This window comes from Lynx rufus, unplaced genomic scaffold, assembly GCF_022079265.1.
Source record: "Lynx rufus isolate CCGP_SWC_20201006 ecotype Redwood Valley unplaced genomic scaffold, mLynRuf1.p SCAF_14, whole genome shotgun sequence".
NCBI classification, from domain to species: domain Eukaryota; kingdom Metazoa; phylum Chordata; class Mammalia; order Carnivora; family Felidae; genus Lynx; species Lynx rufus.
The window spans coordinates 53,352,787-53,375,019 of NW_025814828.1; the positions used below are offsets into that span (position 1 = coordinate 53,352,787).

At 36.4% G+C, this 22,233-nt stretch overlaps 1 protein-coding gene and 1 pseudogene across 1 annotated transcript in view; both read left to right on the plus strand.

Moving 5' to 3' along the window:
- APOOL (apolipoprotein O like) overlaps positions 1–22,233 on the plus strand; it is a 115,094-nt gene that overhangs the window by 69,080 nt on the left and 23,781 nt on the right. The window contains exons 3-5 of the mRNA XM_047076283.1: positions 12,732–12,851; positions 14,410–14,464; positions 15,961–16,059. Of these exons, the coding sequence (XP_046932239.1) occupies positions 12,732–12,851; positions 14,410–14,464; positions 15,961–16,059 (274 nt within the window). The remainder of the gene's footprint in view (positions 1–12,731; positions 12,852–14,409; positions 14,465–15,960; positions 16,060–22,233) is intronic.
- Positions 16,242–16,357, plus strand: LOC124509762 (uncharacterized; annotated as a pseudogene).

Consider the following 22,233-nt stretch of genomic DNA (forward strand, 5'->3'; position numbering starts at 1 on the left):
GCTAACCTGATGTGTCTTTCCTTGTAGGTTAGGGATTTCTTTTCCCTTGCTGATTTCATGATTCTTTCCTTATCTCTGTATTTTACAAATTTTACCTACAGTGTGTCTTGGTGTTGGCCAGCTTTTATTTTGATGGGAGTTCTTGTGTCTCCTGGATTCAGAGTTATGTTTCTTTCCCGTGATTAGGAAAGTTTTCAGGTATAATTTGGTCAAACTTTCTGCCCTTTTTTCTCTCTCTTCTTCTTGTGGGACTCTTATAATGTGAACGTTATTATGCTTTATGGAGTCACTGATTTTCTTAAGTCTATTCATGATCCAATATTTTTCTTCCCCTCTTTTCAGCTTCGTTTTTTCCATAATTTCATTCTGTGTGTCACTTATTCCTCCCTGTACTTCTTCCATCCTTGTTGTCATTATTCTCAGTTGGTTTTGCATCTCAGTGACAGCATTTTTTATTTTGGCCTGGCTAGTTTTTAGGTCTGTCATCTTTTAGGTAATGGTCTCTATTACTATGCTTTTTTCAGGACCAGCCAGTATTCTTATGTTGTTTTAAATTCTGGTTTAAGCATATTACTTATATCTATTTTGATTACCACCAGGACCTCAACCTCTTCTTGTTCTTTCTTTTGGGATGAATTCCTCTGTCTTGGAATTTTGTCTAAGACTCTGTTTTTTGTGTGTTAGGAAAGTGTTTCTGGTCCTATTTGCATTAGAACTGAACTTTGTATATAAACCACAATTTCTTTATCCATTCATCAGTTGATGGACATTTAGGCTCTTTCCATAATTTGGCTATTGTTGAGAGTGCTGCTATGAACATTGGGGTACAAGTGCCCCTATGCATCAGTACTCCTGTATCCCTTGGGTAGATTCCTAGCAGTGCTATTGCTGGGTCATAGGGTAGGTCTATTTTTAATTTTCTGAGGAACCTCCACACTGCTTTCCAGAGCGGCTGCACCAATTTGCATTCCCACCAACAGTGCAAGAGGGTTCCCGTTTCTCCACATCCTCTCCAGCATCTATAGTCTCCTGATTTGTTCATTTTGGCCACTCTGACTGGCGTGAGGTGATACCTGAGTGTGGTTTTGATTTGTATTTCCCTGATAAGGAGCGACGCTGAACATCTTTTCATGTGCCTGTTGGCCATCTGGATGTCTTCTTTAGAGAAGTGTCTATTCATGTTTTCTGCCCATTTCTTCACTGGGTTATATACACAATGGAATACTACGTGGCAATGAGAAAAAATGAAATATGGCCTTTTGTAGCAACGTGGGTGGAACTGGAGAGTGTGATGCTAAGTGAAATAAGCCATACAGAGAAAGACAGATACCATATGGTTTCACTCTTATGTGGATCCTGAGAAACTTAACAGGAACCCATGGGGGAGGGGAAGGAAAAAAAAAAAGAGGTTAGAGTGGGAGAGAGCCAAAGCATAAGAGACTGTTAAAAACTGAGAACAAACTGAAGGTTGATGGGGGGTGGGAGGGAGGGGAGAGTGGGTGACGGGTATTGAGGAGGGCACCTTTTGGGATGAGCACTGGGTGTTGTATGGAAACCAATTTGTCAATAAATTTCATAAAAAAAAAAAAAGAACTGAACTTTGCAGCACTCTGTGGTCAGTGTACCTGTTGTGTGTGGGGGTTTTGTGCTGGTCTTCTGGAAGAGATACCTGCTACTGCTCTGGCTCTCAATCACACTTTCCCCAGTAAAAAGGCACCTGCACAGCACAGTGGTGTGGAACTTGTTTCAAGAGGCTCAAACCTCCTCTGTGTGCTCTGTGCTGCTTGATGAAGTCTGTCCATGCTGATGGGAAGTTTGAAAAATGGTGTCAGCCTGCCCTCTTACCTGGATAAGGGAGTTCACGTCTGCCACTGTGCAGGAATCACTCACAGAAGAGTGAACAGTCTCATCTTGTGTCCCAGGTTTCTGTCAGATTACTACCTTTATCCTGTCCATGTCGAAGTTGTCTTGATTCCTAGCAGCCCAGTTCTCCTGTTTTATCTCAGGTGTGCAACTGTGTTTCAGAACTGCAAATTTTAGGGACCTGGCATGGCAGAGATCCATGCTGATCCTCTGGGGGAGGCTCTTGCTGTGCTTTGGCTGGTACCGGTTTGTCCTAGAAAAGTAGTTGCATGACCACGCATGGGCTTGGATTGTATGGTAAAGCAAACATTTGGCATCCAGGTAGCTGTTCTCAGCAGGTGTGTCTCTGAATGCTAATTAATCAGGCAGCTCATTGGCACCCACTGGCTCTTTTGTTCCTTGAGAGGCAGTGTCACCTCTTCCAAATGCACTGGGTGCAGGAAGTCTCTCCCAGTGTGATCCAGGGGATCCTCAGAACGAGTGATCATGAAGACTTCTAAAATTTTAGACTTTGAGCTCAGCTGCTTGTAAAAACTTGCAATAATCAGCCCTTCTCATTTCTCCAGTCAATGTTTTGGGGGAGGTGTTTTTCTTGTGCAGTCTCCTCAGTGCTACTTTATCTCCCTCTCTTCTCTGTCTCTCTCTCTCTTCCTGTCTCTCTCTTCCTGTCTCTCTCTTCTCTCTGTGATCAGGGCTCCCTCCCTTCTGTACTATCCATGATTGTTTTCTCCCTCACATCATGTCTCCACACCTCCTGCCTTCCACAGTGTTTTCTCTTTTCTTCCTCTAGATGTGCAGTTTGTTCCCTCAGTTCTCAGATAGTTTTCCTGGGTGTTCAGAATGACTTGATAATTATTTAGCTGTGTTTGAGGGACAAAGCACTGAGAAGATCCTCCTACAACTCTGCCTTCTTTACTCTTTCCCTGAATTTTTTTAAGCAAAATCTTCAGTAGAGAATCCAAAACATGCAAAATTAACATTGTGATACATGACAAAATCTGTATGGCTCCAAAGGTTCTATTTTCCCACCATTTCAGTTTTTTCTGTGTAGCTGTCAAATTTTCCCAGCACCATTTACTGAAGAGACTTTCCTTTCCATATTGTATGTTCTTGCATCCTTTGACAGAAATTGACCATAAATGGATAGTTTTATTACTTGACTCTTTGCTGTTCTGTTGATCTGTGTGTCTGTTTTTTTTTTTTTAATGTTTATTTATTTTTGAGAGAGATAGAGACAGAGTGTGAGCAGGGGAGGAACAGAGAGAGAGAAAGATGGAGACACAGAATCTGAAGTAGGCTCCAGGCTCTGAGCTGTCAGCACAGAGCCTGACATGGGGCTTGAACCCACGAACCACGAGATCATGACCTGAGCCAAAGTCGGTTGTTTAACTGACTAAGCCATTCAGGCTCCCCTGTATGTCTGTTTTTATGCCAATATCATAATTTTTTCATTACTATAGCTTTGTAGTGTAGTTTGAAATCAGGTATAGTGTGATACCTCAGGCTTTTTTCTTTGTCAAGATTGTTTTAGCTTCAGGGTCTTTGTCATTCCATATATATTTCAGGATTATTTCTTCTGTTTCTGTGGAAAATGCCACAGAATTAATGCCATGGAATTTTTATAGGGATTGCATTGAATCTGTTAATTGCCTTGGGTTTTATAGCCATTTTTAACATTAACTCTTCCAGTCCAAGAGCATGAAATATATTTCCATTTTTTGTGTCTTCACTTTCTTTAATTAATGTCTTATAGTTTTCATTCTACTGATCTTTCACCTCCCTGGAAGAATTCATTCCTTGTCATTTTCCTTTTTTCATGCAATTGTGAATGGGACTGTTTCCTTGATTTCTCTTTCTGATAGTTATTAGTGTTTAGAAACACAATAGATTCCTGTATGTTAATTTTGTATTCTTCAATTTTATCTAATTCATGCATTAGTTCTAACAAATTATTTTTTGTGGGTTCTTCAGGGTTTTCCATGCATAATATGCTGTGTGTATACGGCAGTTGTACTTCTTCCTTTCCAATTTGGATGCCTTCTATTTCTTTTTCCTACCTAATTGATGTGACTAAGCGTACAATACTATGTTGAATAAAAGCAGAGAGAGTGGGCATCCTCGTCTTATTCATTGTCTTAGGGGAAAAACTTTTCAGTTCTTCATCATTGAATAGCCCTGGGTTTGTCATATATGACTTTTGATATGTTGAAGTATGTTCCTCCTTACCCACATTGTTTACAGTTTTTGTCATAAATGGTTTTTTAATTTTGTCAAATGTTTCTCTACCTATTGAGATGATCATGTGGTTTTTATCTTTCATTTTGTTACCATGGTGTATCATGTTTGATTTGCAGATGTTGAATATCCTTGTGTCCCTGAAATAAATCACTTGATCATAATGTATGATCTTTTTAGTTTACTGTTGAACTCAGTTTGCTAATATTTTGTTGAGGATTTTTGCATCTGTGTTCATCAGGGATATTGGCCTGTATTTATTTTCCAGCGTCCTTGTCTAGTTTGATAGCAGAGTAATACTGGCCTCATACAATGAGTTTGGAAGAGTTTCCTCATCTTCAATTCTTTGGAAGATTCTGAGGATGCATATTAAATCCTTTTTGAAGGTTTGGTAGTATTCATCAATGAAGCCGTCTGGTGCTGGACTTTTGTGTTTTGGGAGTTTTTTGATTACTGACTCAATTATGTGTATTCATATTTCCTATTTCTTCATGATTCAGTCTTGGAAAATTGCATGTTTCTATAAGTCTATTTATAGTTTCCAGTTTGTTGGCATATAACTGTTCCCTGTAGTCTTATTTGATGCTTCATGTTTCTGTAGTACCGGTTGCAACTACTCCTTTATTTCTGATTTAATTTTGAAGCCCCTCCTCTTTTGTGTGTGTGTGTGTGTGTGTGTGTGTGTGTGCATGCACGCATGTGTGTGTATGTGAGTCTAACTAAATGTTTACTGATTTTGTTTATCTTCTCAAGAAACTGGTTCCTAGTTTGATCTTTACTATTGTCTTTCTTGTCTCTTCATTTATTTCCACTTTGATCTTTATTATTTCCTTCCTTCTACTAACTTCAGGCTTTGTTCTTCTTTTTTATAGTTACTTTGTGAAAAGTTATATTGTTTATTTGAGATTTTTCTTGTTTCTTGAGATAGGCCATAAACTTATGACATGCAGCTTTTGCTGCATCCCATAGCTTTTGGTATGTCATGTTTCTATTTTCATTTGTCTCTATGTATTATTTTATTTATCTCATGATTTCTTCTATTACCCAGAAAATGTGTCCCAGTAGTTTTTCAGTAACATGCTGTTTCATCTCTATGTGTTTATAGTTTTTATAGTTTTCTTATAGTTGATTTCTAGTTTCATACCATTGAGGTTTGAAAACAAGCTTGATAGGATTTCATTCTTGCATTTTTGAGACTTGTTTTGTGGCCTAACATGTGATCTATCCTTGAGAATATTCCATGTACACTTGAAAAGAGCGTGTATTCTGCAGCTATGGAATGAGATATTCTGTATATATCTATTAAGTCTGCCTCATCTAATGTGTCATTTAAGGCCAATGTTTCCTTGTCGATTTTCTATGTAAATGATATATTCATTGATATAAGTGTGGTATTAAAATCCCCTACTATTATTGTGTTGCTGTCCATTTCTCCTTTTAGGGCTTTTATTATTTCCTTTCTATATTTTGGTGTTTTATGGCTCATGCATATATATTTATAAATGTTACATCTTTCTGCTGGATTGACCCCTTTATTTTATGTAGCACCCTTCTTTGTTTTTTTTTTACAGTCTTTGTTTTAAAGTAATATTTTGTCTAATATGAGTGTAGCTACACCATCTTTTTTGTTGTTTTTTTTTTCTATTTGCTTGGAATACTTTTCCATCTCTTCACTATTAGTCTGTTTGTCTTTACTTCTGAAGTGTGTCTTCTGTAGGTTGTATATAAATGTGTCCTGGATATTTATTCTTTCAGCCACTTTATGTCTTTTGATTGGAGAACTTAGTCCATTTACATTTAGAGTAATTATTGATAGTTATATACTTATTGTCATTTCATTAATTGTTTTCTGGCCATTTTTGTAGTTCTTCTCTGTTCTTTTCCTCTGTCTTCACTTGTGGTTTGATGGCTTTCTTTAGTGATATGTTTGGTTTCCTTTCTCATCTTCTTTTATATGTTTACTATAACTTTTTTTGTGTGTGGTTACTGTGAGTTTCACATATATCATATATATAACTGTATTTTGAGTTGATAGCAACTTAAATTTGAACACATTCTAAAACTACATTTTTATTCCCCTTCCACATTTTATCTTTTTTATGTCATTTTATGTCTCTGAACTAATTATTATAGTTTTAGTTAATTTTACTGCTTTTGTCTTTTAACCTTTATTGCATTTTTATAAGTGACTGGTCCACTTCCTTTAATATACATTTACCTTTTCTAATGGTATTTTTGTTTTGTTTTCTTTCTATTAGTGTCATTTCTTTTCAGGTTAAAATAGTCTTTTTAAATTTTTTTTTTAAGTCTGGATTAATAGTGATGAACTCCTTTAGATTTTGTTTATTTGGAACTCTCTTACTTCTGTTGTAAAGGATAATCTTGCCTCTATTCTTGGTTAGAAGTTGTTTTCCTTTCAGGACTTTGAATATGTCATATCATTCCTTTTTGGCTTGCAGTGTCTGCTGAGAAATCTTCTGGTAGCCTTAGGGATCTCCCTTGTGTGTAGCAATTTGTTTTTCTCTTATTGCTTGGAAGATTCTGTCTTTAACTTTTGACATTTTAGTTATAATGTGTCTTGATATGTCTTTCTTTGGTTTCATCTTGTTTGGAACTTTCTGCACTTCCAGGACCTACATGTCTATTTCTTTCCCCAGGTTAGGGAAGTTTTTAGCCATTATTTCATTAAATAATTTTGCTGTCCTTTTCTCTTTTTTTTTGTTATCCTACAGTGCCAACATTATTTTGCTTGGTGATGTCCCAGAGGTCCCTTAAATTCTCTCTTTTTTTTCCCAATTCTTTTTTCTTTTTCCAGCTCTGTCTGGGTGAATTCCATTGCTGTGTATTCCAGATCACTAATCCATTTTGCTTCATCCAGTCTGCTGTTGAACCCCTGTTGTGTATTTTTCAGTTCGCTCATTGTATTTTTCAGCTATGTGACTTCAGTTTGGTACCTTCTTATATTTTATGCATCTTTGTTGACATTCTCACTGTGTCTGTTCTGTTTGGTTCCTGAGTTTGGTGAACATCTTTAGGATCATTACTTTGAATTCTTTATCAGGTAGATTACTTATCTTTGTATCATTAAGGTTCCCCCCCACCCCCCCACCCTGGCTAAGGTTTTATCTTGTTTCATTTGGAACATATTACTGTTTTTTTTTTCCATTTTGTTTGACTCTGTTTCTGTTCATATGTATTAGGCAAAACAGTTGCCTCTCCTATCTTAAAGTGGTGGTCTTATGTAGTTGATGATACATACTTCTTATTCAACCTTGCCCTAGTGCTTGGTTGTCTCTCAAACGTTTGTGGTTGTTTAGTCTACCTGATGTTTTCGTAATGTGTTCCTATTGTGAGGGTGTACCAAGACTGTCATCATTACAAGTGGAGTAATCTTACTTAGCACCTAATTTCAGACTGATATCAGGAAGCAGCTTTGAAAGCATGTAAGTATTTACATTTTTGTAGTGCCACATTTATAATTTCTGCTGTCCTCCATTTCATGAGATCTTGGTATGCCCTGGTTGATACTTGCAAAAATTAGGGTTCCAGATGAATATATAAGCTCCTTTCTGGGACATCTCAAAGTCAAAGGGGTGTACAAGGATGACATCTCCCTGTTTATGTTCCTGGGAATACCTCCTTAGCCTCTAGATATATGGGAAACCTGAAGCCTGTCCCTAGACTAAAGCTCCAGGCTAAGCATATAGGACTTTTTCATAGGAAGACTGGGGTTGTGTTTCATTCTCTTGTCTGCAGTGCCCTGGGTTGGAGACCTGCTAAAGACTATCTTTCCAATTTTTACATTTCCATGGAACTCAGGGAAGCCAGCCTCCTTGGCCTCCAGGCCTAAGTCATCAAGGTGTATCTTCTTTGGGAACTGTGTATGCCCACTGGCTTTAGCTGGAGAGTGTAGGGGGTTGGGCATACTCACTGGTTTTAGAAAGGCAGCAGGGGAAATATTTTGTCTACCCATACCTTTGGGCTTCAAGAATTCAATGAGAGAATGCCTTGTCTGTAGGAGAATGCCATGACTACTTGCACTTGCTAGCCCTAGCCAGGGAAGGGCAGAGTGTCACAAATGTCTGTGCTTAGTGACTTTAGCCAGGGAGTGGGAGAGTGCTGTGATTGTTTGTGCTAGCTTGCCCCAGCTAGAAGCAAGGTAGTGCTGCAACCGCTCACACTCTCTGCCTTCAGCAAGGCAGCAGGATAGTGCCTCAACCTTTCTTTCACTCTACCTGTATTACCAAGTCAGTGAGAGATTGCCATGTCTGAGTGCGCCCACCTGTGCTATCAGAGTAGGTGGGGAATATAAAATTAGTGTCTGTCAGCACCTCTGTCTTTGAAGAGAATTTCAACTGTCCCCTCCCTCTCCATCGGATGCTTTTAGGTAGGCAAATAATTCTCCTTTACATATAGTGTAGGTGCTTTCAAACTGTTGTTTTTTCACTGGATCTCAGTATGAGTGAAAGAAGCCCTTTAAAAGGGTAGTCTCAGTTTCCTGTAGTGAATTGGGTCCCTTGGATGTTAATACCTTTGGTTTTCTCAGGTAGACTTTTCTGTGTGTGGCGCCATCTCTGAAGTGCAGATTCCAGGCATTGGGATGGTTGATGTGGGCCATCAATCCCTTGCTCCTCCAGAAGCAGTACTGGATTGTTAGATTCCTCCCTATTGTGTGTTGCCTTGCCGGGGAGCTGTTTTTGGTGAGACTGTATCTTTGTCTCACTTACTTGTCTCAGTGTGGTCTTTTTATGCTTTTTGTGGAGAAGTAGTTCATCTAGTTTTCAGATCTTTTTCAGAATGCCACGATGTTGCAGAAATCTTATTTATTTATTTTTTAAATCTTCTTTTGATCAACCAATTGCTGAGAGAGTTAAGTTAAACCTATGATAGTGAATATGTCTGTTCTTGTTTCAGATATTTTGAGGATATGTTAATAGATGCATACAAGTTTAAGATTATAATATTTCTAGTTATTTAAGCTTTTTGTCTTGATAGAGTCACTTTATATCTAATAATGGATTTTGTCTTAAAGTCTATCTTGTCTAATATTTTTAAAAATTTTGTCTAATATTAATATAGCTTATAGTAGTTTTCTTTTGATTGCAACTTGTCCAGTATGCCCTGTTCCCCACATTTTAGATATATGGTGTCATATTTTAATCCCTTGACTGCTTTTTTCAAATGTATTTGTTTTTACTGCTTTTGTATTTTTGACTTTTCATACTCTTATGATATTTCCTTTCCACTCAAAGAGTCCTCTTCAGGGGCACCTGGGCAGCTCACCTGGTTAAGCCTCCTCCAACTCTTGATTTCGGCTCAGGTCATAATCTCACCGTTTGTGAGATTGAGCCCCATGCCAGGCTCTGCACTGACAATGTGGAACCTACTTGGGATTCTCTCTCCCTCTCCCAAAATAAATAGATAAACATTAAAGAGTCCTGTTCAATATTTCTTGTGGGACTAGTGTAGTGGTCATGAAATACTTTAGTTTTTGTTTGAGAAATTCTTTCTCTCTCCCTTATTCTGAATGATAGCCTTGCTGAATGGAGTATTCTTGGCTGTGTATTTTCCCTTTCTGCTCATTTCTTATATCATGCCACTCCCTTCTGGCCTGTAAAGTTTCTGCTGAATTATCTGCTGATAGCCTTATGGTGTTTCTCTTGTATACAAGTATCTTTTTTCTCTTGCAACCTTTAAAATTCTTTTTTTATCACAATTTTTTTTTGTCATTTTAATTACTGTGTGCCTTGGTGTGGACTTCCTTGGGTTGAATTTGTTGGGGGATGTCTGTGGATTGGGATATCTTGTTTCCTTCCACAAATTAGGGAAGTTTTCAGGTATTATTTTTTCAAAAAAAACTTTTCTTCCCCCTTTTCTCTCTCTTATTCTGGAATCCAATTAATGTGAATGTTATTACTCTTGATGGAGTGACTGAGTTTCCTGTCTATTCTCATTTTGCACATTTTTTTCCTCACCTGCCCAGTTTGATTACTTTTCATTACTCTGTCTTCCAGGTCATTAATTCATTTTCCTGCCTTCTCTAGCATGCTATTAATTCCATCAAGTTTATTTTTAATTTCATTCATCGTGTTCTACAACTATTATTGGTTCATTTTTATCTCTTTCTTAAGGGTCTCACTGATGTCCTCTACTTTTTCTCAAGTCCAGTGCATATCTTTATGATCATTATTTCAAATTCTATATCTAGCATATTACTTATATTCATTTCAGTTAGTTCTCTTGCTGTGGTTTGAGCCTGTTCTTTCATTTGGGACATATTTCTCTGTCTCTTCATTTGGTCTAACTCTCTGTGTCTATTTCTGTGCATTAGGAAACTCAGCTAGGTCTTATGCTCTTGAAAGTAGTGGGAGGGGTGCACACTTTTAACAAGGTGGCACTGGTCCTCTTCCACAGGGGGCACGTAGTTTGGATACTGGGGATGTCCAGGGCTGGTTCAAAAAGCACACGTGGGTAGGGGGTGTGAGGTTTTTTTCCTTTAATGTTTGTTTATTTATTTATTTTGAGAAAGAGAGCATGGGAGGGGGCCAGAGAGAGTGAGGGAGAGAAGGAGAATCCCAAGTAAACTCTGTGCTATCAGCATAGAGCCTGATGTGGGGCTCAAATCTCACAATCATGAGATCATGACCTGAGCTGAAAACAAGAGTTGGATGCTTAACCGACTGAGCCAGGTGACCTACCCCCTCCCCAGTTTTTGTATGTGAGGGGCTTAGTTTTAACAAGGTGTGCACATAGTCTCTGGGGGGTGATCAGTCATTGCCCCCTGGGATTGAGGCTTGGAAAATGTGTGGATCAGGAGATGCGTTGTTGGTGAGGTTAATGCTGGTCTTCTGGATAGGGAACCCAAAGCGTATGACTGGAATGGATGGATCTGCCAAATCACAGGGTGTGGGGCTTGGTATAAGAAAGTTACTTAGTGTCAGTGCTGCACTGGTTCCTTCAGGTGGCCTTGTGTTTATGCTGAGGGACAGGGGAGGGAAATGTCACTTGCCAGCTCCTTTATTCCTGGAAGGGCCTCCCTGGGATCCCAGACTATCTGGGACTGCTCTGAGGTGAGTAAATAATTCTCCTTGTTTGCCCCAGGTGTGTTTCAAACTGCTGCTTCTACTCTAGATCTCATCAGACTGCTTATAGTGTTATCTCTTTAAGGGTGGGACTGAGCTTCCTAATGCCCTCTGGGGTCTTCCAGAGCTAAGACTGCTGAGTTTTAAAATTCCAAGTTTTAAGTCCCTCTGGCTTTAAGAACTCACAAAATTTGACCCTTCTTGCTTTCAAAGCCAAATATTTTGGGGATTCTTCCCCCTGCCATCCCTGTGTGGGCTCCCCACTGTGATTGTTTCTTGCCAGAATTCTCTGCCCCTAGGTTCCCCTCCTGACTCTGGATGCCCAGGGCTCTTTTAGCTCCACACCAGGTCTCTGCTCTTCCTGTACTTTTTGTTGTGGTCTCTTCTCCACCTTTTGTCATGGAATTTGTTTTGCCAGTCTTTGCATTGTTTTCTGGGTTATTTACACTGATGTGTTACTTAGTTGTATCCACAGGGCCAGGTGAGCTTAGGGTCCCCTTACTCTGCCATCTCCCTCGCCTGCCAGTTGAGTTCTTTATTTTTTTAATTTCCAGTTCCAGAAGTTCTCTGTTTACATTAGCTTTGGTAATTTTTGTACTCTCTTCCTCTGAACCCATATTTCCTTCTTTTATTTCTTTAAAAACAACAATAAATGTGCTTGATATTACATGTTCCATTTATACATTCTTTGTGGATCTGAGTCTGTTCTTTGTTGTTTCTGCTAGCTCTTGTCCAGATACTTCCTTGTGTTTTCTAACTTTATTTACCTTCTTTGTTTTTTTCTTCTTCTTTTTCTTTTTCTTCTTCTTCTTCTTCTTCTTCTTCTTCTTCTTCTTCTTCTTAACATTATGGGCTCATATTTCTTGGAACTTTATCTGTTGAAATTCTTTCAAGTCTTGGTAGCTTCCTCCAGAGGGGAGAGATTTGTTTCTGCCAAGCATATGTGAGGGCTACCAGCTTAGAAGTACTTTAAATGTATTATTGGTTTAAGATTTCTCCAATTACCCAGTTAGTTTAAAATGCTGCAGGTTATATGAGCTCTCACTTGTGTTTGCCAGTTCTTAGGAAATATTTTTTTTCCTCTGTACTTGGTGCCCAGACTTTGATACAGTCAATTTTCCTAACAGTTATTTGCAGTGAACTGTTTATTCTTAATTCACTTTTAAGTTGATGATATTATAACTTTGAGATGCCAGCTTTATAGGGTCCCCACTAAGATTGCCCACCTCAAGCTTTTTCTGGGTTTTGTTTCTTGATTCCATACTCCATGAACCATCTGTTTTACAGCAAATGACAACAAGGTAAAAGCTGACTCTATTGTTTATCTCTGCATTTCAGCTGTTTTTTTTTAATTCTGGGTTTCTGAACAGTCTTTATAAACAGCTTACAGGATCATTCCTCCCATTTAAGATGGTTTTTAAGAATATTTTGTCAGCATTTTTAGTTGCTTTTATAGGAGGAAGGTTCATGAGGATTTCTCTTCTGCCTTACTCCTGGAAAAGGATGTCCATCATTTTATATTTTTAACATGAACTTTTTTTTTGTCTCTAGCTCCCCATATATACCACACCACCTCTGCAGTCTAAATATGTTGAAGAGCAGCCTGGTCATTTACAAATGGGCTTTGCATCCATCCGCAAAACAACTGGTCATTATATTGGCTGGTGTAAGGTAAGTTAAGTTATAATAGTGGTTTAATGTTGGAGGTTTTTGATTTGTTTGGACACGTGATTCTCATGTTGCATTTGGTATTGTCAGAAGTTCTTCAGTGTTATTCATCAGGTGAATGGGCTAATGTAGAGGATCTAAGACTGCTTCATTCACATCTGTAGCGCTTTGTCACAGATGGCTAGAAGGCTGGACTCAGCTAGGAATGTTGACTGAAGCACCCATGTTTGCAGTCGTCTGGTCAATAGATATTATAACTTTGAAGGTGTAGTGTTCTCAAGAGACAGTCCTTTTTTTTTTAAGCTTATTTACTTATTTTGAGAGAGAGAGAAAGGACACAAGTTGGGGAGGGGCAGAGAGAGAGGGAGAGAGAATCCCAAGCAGGTACCATGCTCAGCGTGGAGCCTGAAATGGGTCTCAATCTCACAACTATGAGATCATTATGTGAGCTAAAATCAAGAGTTGGACGTTCAACAGACTGAGCCACCCAGGCGCCCCAAGAGACAGTCTTTAAAGAGAAGTAATTCAGTGGCATTTATGATCTGTGTTGGTTTGTACAGCTTGAAACCATGATGAACAGGATGAACCTCTGCATTAAAATCTCTAAGACAAAGTTACTAATACCAAGATAACACAATAACAGTGACTTATTTCTTTCTTGTCTAATGTAATTATTTCTGTGTTCTTTGCTTTGAAAATCTTTTTTGTTGTTTTTATTCCATGGTTTCATAGCAGCTAGTTTAGAGATGGAGACCATATATTTCAGTTGCGTTTCTGGTTTCTTCAATAGAGTAAAGCATGACTGTGGATGATTACTATAGGTAAATCATTCTGTGCCTTCATTTTCCTTCTGATGTAACTGAGATAGTACCTATTGCTCAGTAAATGAATATAACTATATTTGTTGCATTAAAATAGTTAGAAACAGGTAAAAGGAAAAAATGAAGACTTTAATCCCTTCAGTGGATTTATATAATCTTGATTTGTAGATAATTTATGTTCCTCTATAAAAACAAACACTAGTCTATGTAGGATGATTTGTATCTTAAGATAAATGTCTAGGTTTTTTTCCCATTCTAATGCACACTAAAAAAAGGAGAAGACGAAGCACTTTAGGCTTGTTGTTATTACTTCCTTCACAAACATTATGTTGTTGCTGCCATATCTTTATTAGTCAGATATTGCTAAGCTGAAATATACCTCTATCCCTGCTTTATTTAAATTTCATTCATTTTTTAAGCCTTTATAAAATAAGATGATAAACCTTTGTGTTTCTGCAATAAATTATCTGTGAGATGCTCTGACTGTAGGCATTACTTCACCTGTTTATATGAGGAAAATAGTAAATAAGTATTATTCGTGTTAAATAGAATGAAAAGCAAGAAATGAAAAGAAGCTAAGTAAAACAAGTATTCTCATAGTGAATAAATGGGAAAGTTAGACTTAGATTTGGGTGTAGTGGTAACTCAACACTTGGTCTCATGAGATGTGGACTGTTTAATTGTCAACATCTTGAAAAACTCAGCTGTCCTTTTTTTTTTTTTTTTTTCTTTTTGCTTAGGGTGTTTATGTCTTTGTGAAAAATGGGATAATGGATACAGTACAATTTGGAAAAGGTAGGTGAGTGAACCATCCATAATTAGAAATGTTCTGTTGTCTTTTTAACTTGACAGATTTAAATGTGAGAAAAATAAACATGTTATGTTATTCATTATCATGTTTTATGAACTGAGAAAATACTCTGTATAGCACTTTATGATAACAGTAACAAAGTAATAGTACCGATCACTTATTAAGCAATTATTATATGCAAAGACACTATGATAAACATTGTACATAATTTATCTAATTTAATTTTTATAATAATTCTATGAGTGTTGGTATTATAATTATTCCCTTTTTACAGATAAGGAAACTGAGGTTTAGAAAGGTTAAGTTGGTTACCAAGGTCACATAGCTAGTAAATGGCAGCACCTGGACTCAAACTGAGGTCTGTTTTAGCTGCAAAGCCCATATTATATACTCAAACCACAAATTAGCAATATGTCTCCATTGTTATCAGTTAGTTTAAATAAGTGCTATTTGCTGTTAAAATATGTAGAATTTTGCTATCTATTCCTAGGAAACACTATACCCACTAGTCACTCTAGAATGTTTGAGCTAATGTTGGATAGCACTTGTATTTGACTCTTTAGTTTGATAATGGTATTTGGCAGTAGACATATCTTCCTAATATTCTTGGCCTCAGCCAGTTGTCAACATAAGTGTATACGGGAGACAGAAAGATCATTTTTAAATGTTTCCATATAATGTGTTATCATTACTTAAGTAATGTGTTATCATTACTTAAGTATGTGTTATCATTACTTAAGGTATGTTGGAATTCCAAACTATATTCCTCATTTGTCTTGAAGAATACGATTAAATAAGTGATTGGCATTAAATAATTGTGATAGAAGAATGTATTTTCTTGAGTTATATGGAAACAAATAATTTATGTATATAAAAAGCCAGGAAATCTAGACTTGTGTCCACTCTTCATCTACTTTTGGTCTAGGGTCACTTCTAATCCTGATCATTGGTTTTAACCAAGAACAGTGGCTCCTCTGGGTATTGGGGAGTAGTGGCATGCAGGGTCTAGAAGTTACATGTATCCCTAGTTAGTTATTCAAAGTTCTCTAATAAAGTATTTCCATTCTTACTGGATCCTGCCACAGTTTGAACACATAATGCCAGAAGCATTTTGAATCAATGATAGGGATATAGTATATACACAATCAGGCATTTAGTTTACAGTAATTCACATTAAAGTGTATACTCGTGCATCATATTTAATTAAAGAGTAATAATTGCCTGTATTAAGAAAACAATTATCAAATCAGCTGTGGAAGGAAGATTTTATTTTGTAACAAGGACTATTTTAAACACCTTTTTAAATTACTATTCAAATCATTCTTTTGTGTAGCTTTTCTGAAGTGTTTACACCATCTGCTACTATGATAACAAATTTCTTTAGCTTTTCTGCATCATATATACAGTGCCTAGTTATAATAAGTCATTTATATTAATTTTTAGCTTATTTCTTAAAAGATGCTTATGTCTTTCTTAAAAGATGCTTATGTCTATCTGAAGAATCCACCTAGAGATTTTCTTCCAAAAATTGGAGTGATTACAGTTTCAGGATTAGCAGGCTTGTTTTCAGCAAGAAAAGGTAGGGTTTAAAAAAATACATTTTCTCTTTTAATACCAATATATTGTGAATTTTACTGTCATGGGAAAACCTCTTATGTTTTATTGAATATTGTTAGGATAGGCTACTGTGAAAAAAATTTGTCTATTTTACAGCATGTTTACTTTTATTAAGAATGTGTTTTTAAAAATATAGCTATTCCAGTGCTTGCTTCAGCAACACATATGCTAAAATTGGAACGATACAGAGAAGACGGAGAAGACGAGCATGGCCCCTGCTCAAGGACGACATGCAAATTGGTGAAGCATTCCATATTAAAAAAAAAAAAAAACTGGAAATCAGTTTGAAAATTTCTCTTGTAAACTTAAACATGTACTTACCATGAGACCAAGTAATCCCACTGCTGGGTATTTACCCTGGAAAAATGAAAAATCTGTACATAAATGTTTATAGTAACTCTATGATTACCAAAAGCTGGAAACAACCTCAATATCTTTCAGGAGTAAACTATATTTTGGCATTTCTAAACAAAGAAATTGTATTCACCAGTAAAAGGAGTAAACCATTGACACATGCAACAGTCTTGATGAATCTGACAATAAGAAGCCAGTCTAAAAAAGTTAACATATTGTATAATTCCATTTATATGACTTTCTCAAAAAGACAAAACTATAGTAACAAACAAAAAAAAAAAAGGGTCAGTGGTTCCTAGGAGTTAGGAGTGGAAAGGTGTGACTATAATGTGATAGCATGAGATTTTCTTAAGAGTGAAAATAACTGTTCCATATCCTGATTATACTGGTGGTTATGTGACTATACATGTATTAAAATTGATAGAACTGTAGACGAAAAGTGTTGACTTTTCTGTATGATCATATCAAATACAATTTAAAAAATATAGCTATTCCTATTAAAATTGTAATTATAATTACAAATACAATTAATTATGATTATACTTTGTTTCTCATCTTTTTAAATATTTTTTAAATTTAAATAAGTTACCATACAGTGTAATAATTAGTTTCAGGTGTACAATATAGTGATTCAACTCTTCCATACAACACCCAGTGTTCATCACAAGTATACTCCTTAAACCCTATTCTGTTTAACCCATCCCTCTACTCACCTTCCCTCTGGTAACCATCAGTTTGTTCTCTATAATAGTTAAGAGTCTGTTTCTTGGTTTGCCTCTCTCTCTCTCTTTTTTTCCCTTTGCTCATTTGTTTTGATCCTTAAGTTCCACATATGAGTGAAATCATATGGTATTTGTCTTTCTGTGATTACTTCAGTTAGCATAATACTCTCTAGTTCCATCCATGTCCTTTCAAATGGCAAGATTTCATGTTTTTTTATGGCTGAGTAATACTCCATTGTAAATATATACCATATCTTCTTTATCCATTCATCAGTTGATGGACACTTGGGCTGTTTCCATATTTTGGCTATCGTAGATAATACTGTTATAACATTGGGATGCATGTAAACCTATGAATTAGTATTTTTGTATTCCTTGGGTAAATTCCTAAAAGTGGAAATGCTGGACTTTGCATAGTTCTATTTTTAACTATTTGGGAAATTCCAAACTATTTTCCAAAAAGCTGCACCAATTTCCATTACTACCAACAGTGCAGGAGGGTTCCTCTTTCTGCACATCCTCACCAACACATCTTGGTTCTTATCTGTTAATTTTAGCAATTCTGACAGGTATTATAGTTTTGATTTGTATTTCCCTGACGATGAGTGATGTTGAGAATCTATTCAAGTGTCTCTTGGCCATCTGTATGTCTTCATTGGAAAAATGTCTATTCATGTCTTTTGCTCACTTTTTAATCAGATTGTTTTTTGAGTGTTGAGTTTTAGAAGTTCTTTATATAGTTTGGATACAAACCTTTTATCAGATAGGTCATTTGCAGATATTTTCTCCCATTCCATAGGTTGCCTTTTAGTTTTGTTGATTTTTTCTTTTGATGTGCAGAAGCTTTTTATTTTGATGAAGTCCCAATAGTTTATTTTTGCCTTTGTTTCCCTTGCCTCAGGAGACATATTGAGAAAGAAGTAGCTATGGCCAGTGTCAAAGAAGTTACAGCCTGTGTTTGTCTGTCTTCTGTGATTTTTGTGGTTTCCTATCTCACATTTAGGTCTTTCATCCACTTAGAGGTTATTTTTGTATATGGTGTAAGAAAGTGGTCGAATTTCTTTTGCATTTGGCTGTCCCAACACCAATGGTTTTCCCAACACCATTTGTTGAAGAGACAGTCTTTTTTCTTGTAGGTATTCTTTCCTTTTATGTCAAATATTAATTGATTATATAGTTGTAGGTTCATTTCTAGGTTTTCTGTTCTGTTCCATTGATCTATGTCCCTGTTTTTGTGCCAGTGCCACACTGTGTTGATCACTACAGCTTTGTAATATAACTTGATGTTTGGAATTGTGAGTCTTCAGGTTCGCTTTTTTTTTTTTTTCAAGACTGCTTTGGCTATTCAAAGTCTCTTGTAGTTCCATGCAAATTTTTGGGTTTTTTGTTCTAGCTCTGTGAAAAATGCTGTTGGAATTTTGTCTTGTTTATTTTTTTGAGAGAGACAGAGACAGCATGAGCAGAGGAAAGGCAGAGAGAGAGGGAGAGAGACAATCCCAAGCAGGCTCCAAACAATCAGCGCAGAGCCCAACGTGGGGCTCAAACTCATGAACCATGAGATCATGACCTGAGTTGACACCGAGAGTCGGATGCTTAACCGACTGAGCCAAGATTGCTTTGGATAGTATAGACAATTTAACAATATTTGTTTTTTGAGTCCATGAGCATGGGATATCTTTCCCTTTCCTCTGTCATCTTTAATTTCTTTTATCAGTGTTTTATAGTTTTCAGAGTATAGTTCTTTCACCTCTTGGTTAGATTTATTCCTAGGTATCTTGTTTTTGGTGCAATTGTAAATAGGACTGATTCCTTAATTTCTCTTTCTGCTGCATCATCATTGGTGTATAGAAATGCATTTCTATACATTGATTTTGTGTCTGCCATTTTACTGAAGTTATTACTCCGGTTTTTTGGTGGAGTCTTTCACGTTTTCTGTATATAGTATCATGTCATCTGTAAATAGTGAAAGTTTCACTTCTTCATTGCCGATTCAGATGGCTTTTTTTATTTTTGTCATCTCGTTGTGGCTAGGACTTCCAGTAAAATGTTCAATAACAGTGGTGAGAGTGGACATCCCCATCTCTTTCCTGACTGTCAAGGATAAGTTGTCAGTTTTTCTCATTTAGCATGTATTAGTCATGGGTTTTTAGTATATGGCCTTCATTATGTTGAGGTATGTTTCCTCTAACCCTACTTTGTTTAAGGTTTTTATTATGAATGGTTGTACTTTGTCAAATGTTTTTCTCTGCATCTATTGAAAGGATCATATGGTTCTTATCCTTTCTTTTATTAATTTGGTATATCACATTGATTGATTTGTGAATATTGATTCACCCTGTAGCCAAGGAATAAATATCACTTGATCATAGTGAATGATTTATTTAATATATTTTTGGATTTGGTTTGCTGGTTTTTTATTGAGAATTTTTGCATCCATGTTTATCAGGAATTTTGGCCTATAGTTCTCTTTTTTAGGAGGTCTTTATCTGGTTTTGGTATTGGGGTGAAACTGTCCTGATAAAATGAATTTGGAAGTTTTCTTTCCTTTGCTTTTTTTTGGAATAGTTTGTGAAGTATAGTTATTAACTCTTCTTTAAATGTTTGGCAGAATTGCCTGTGAAGCCATCTGGCCCTGGACTTGTGTTTTTTCAGAGATTTTTGATTATTGATTCAATTTCTTTGGTGCTTTTTGGTCTGTTCAAGTTTTCTCCACCTTTCTTTTTCAGTTTTGTTAGTTCTAGGAATTCATCCATTTCTTCCCAGTTGCCAAATTTGTTGGCATAGAGTTTTTCATAATATTCTCAAGATTTTTTGTATTTCTGTGGTGTTGGTTGTGATTTCTCCTCTCATTTGTAATGTTATTTATTTGGATCTTTTTAGATAAGTTTAGCTAGAGTTTTATAAATTTTGTTAGTTATTTCAAAGAACCAGCTCCTGGTTTCATTGATCTGTTTTATTGTTTGTTTGTTTGTTTTATTTAGTTTCTATATCATTTTTTTCTGCTCTAGTCTTTATAATTTCCTTCCTTATCCTAGCTTTAGGCTTTGCTTCTTGTTCTTTTTCTAGCTCCTTTAGGTGTAAGGTTAGGTTGCATATTTGAGATTTTTCTTCTTGAGGTAGGCCTGTGTTGCTATATATTTTCTGTTAGGACTGCTTTTGCTGTGTCCCAAAGGTTGGGGACCGTTATGTTTTCATTTATTTTTTAATTTCTTCTCTGATTTCTTGGTTGACTCATTCATTGTTTAGCAGCATGTTTAGCTTCCAGGTATTTGTGGTTGTTCCAAATTTTTTTCTTGTGGTTGATTTCTAATTTCTTAGTGTTGTGGTCAGAAGAGGTGCATGGAATGGTATCAGTCTTTTTGATATTCTTGAGGCCTGTTTAGTAACCTAACATGTGATCTATTCTGGACAGTGTCCCATGTGCACTTGAAAACAGTGTATTCTGTTGCTTTAGGATGGAATATTCTGAATATATCTGTCAAGTCCATCTCTGTCATTCACAGTCATTGTTTCCTTATTGTTTTTCTGTTTAGATGATCTGTCCATTGATGTAATTGGGGTATCAAAGCCCCTACCTAATATTATCATGTTATAGTCAATTCTTTTATGTTACTACTTTGTATATTTGGTTGCTTCCATGTTGACTGCATAATTTGCAATTATTATATCTCCTTGTTGGATTGTGCATTTATTATCATATAGTATCTTTCCTTGTCTCTTTTTACAGTCTTTGTTTTAAAGTCTCTTTTGTCCAATATAAATGTTGCTACTCTGGCTTTCTTTTGGCATCCTTTTGCATGGCAAAGTTTTCTCCATCTACTCATTTTCAATCTGCACGTGTCTTTAGGTCTAAGGTGAGACTGTTGTAGGCAGCAGATAGATGGGTCTTCTTTTCTAATCCATTCTGATACCCTATGTCTTTTGATTGGAGTGTTTATTCCATTTACATTCAAAGTAATTATTGATAGATATGTATTTATTGCCATTTTATTACTTGTTTTGCCCTTGTTTCTGTAGATTTTCTCTTATCCTTTCTTGCCTTTGTCACTTTTGGCCTCCTTTACTATTTCAAAGAGTCCCCTTTACTGTTTCTTGCAGGGCTGGTTTAGTGGTCATTAACTCCTTTAGTTTTTGTTTGTGTGGGAGACTTTTTATCTCTCCTTCTATTCTGAGTGATAACCTTCCTGGATAGAGTGTTTTTGGATACAGATTTTTCCCATTCAGTACTTTGAATATGTTATGTTATTCCCTTTTGGCTTGCAAAGTTTCTTTGAAAAATCTCCAGCTAGCCTTGTGAGTTTTTCCTGATAAGTTAAGAACTTCTTTTGCCTTGCTGCTTTTAAGATTCTTTTCCTTATCACCATATTTCACAAATTTAATTACAATAAGTCTTGGTATTGGCCTGCTTTTGTCAATTTTGATGGGAGTTCTCTGTTCCTGGATCTGGATGTATGCTTCCTTTCCCAGATTTAGGTAAGTTTTAAGCTATTATTTCTTCAAAGAAATTTTCTGTCCCCTTTTCTCTCTTGTCATTTTTTGGTATTCATATAATACAAATGTTATTACATTTGATGGAGTCGCTAAGTTCCTTAAGTGTATTTTCGTGTTCCATAATTATTCTTTCTCTCTTTTGTTTAACTTCATTAATCTCCATTATTTCGTCTTCCAGGTCAGTAATTCGTTCCTCTACTTCTTCCAGCCTCTTGTTCATTGCATCAAGCCTGTTTCTTATCTCTTTTATTGCACTGTTTGTCTCCAGTTGGTTCCTTTTTAACTCTCTTATCTCTGTGATAAGGCTCTTACCTATGTGTTCTATTCTTATCTCAAGCCCATGAGTCTTCTTATGATCATTGCTTTAAATTCTCCATCAGACATGTTGCTGACATCTGTTTCTCTTAGATCTCTGGCCCTTGCCCTATCTCGTTCTTGCATTTGGGATCAATTACTCCATCTTTGCATTTTGTCTAAGTCTCTACCTTTATCTCTGTGTTAGAAAAGTCAGTCACATCTCCTGCTCCTGAGAAGTGGCTTTATGAAGAAGAGGTGCTGTAGTACCCAGG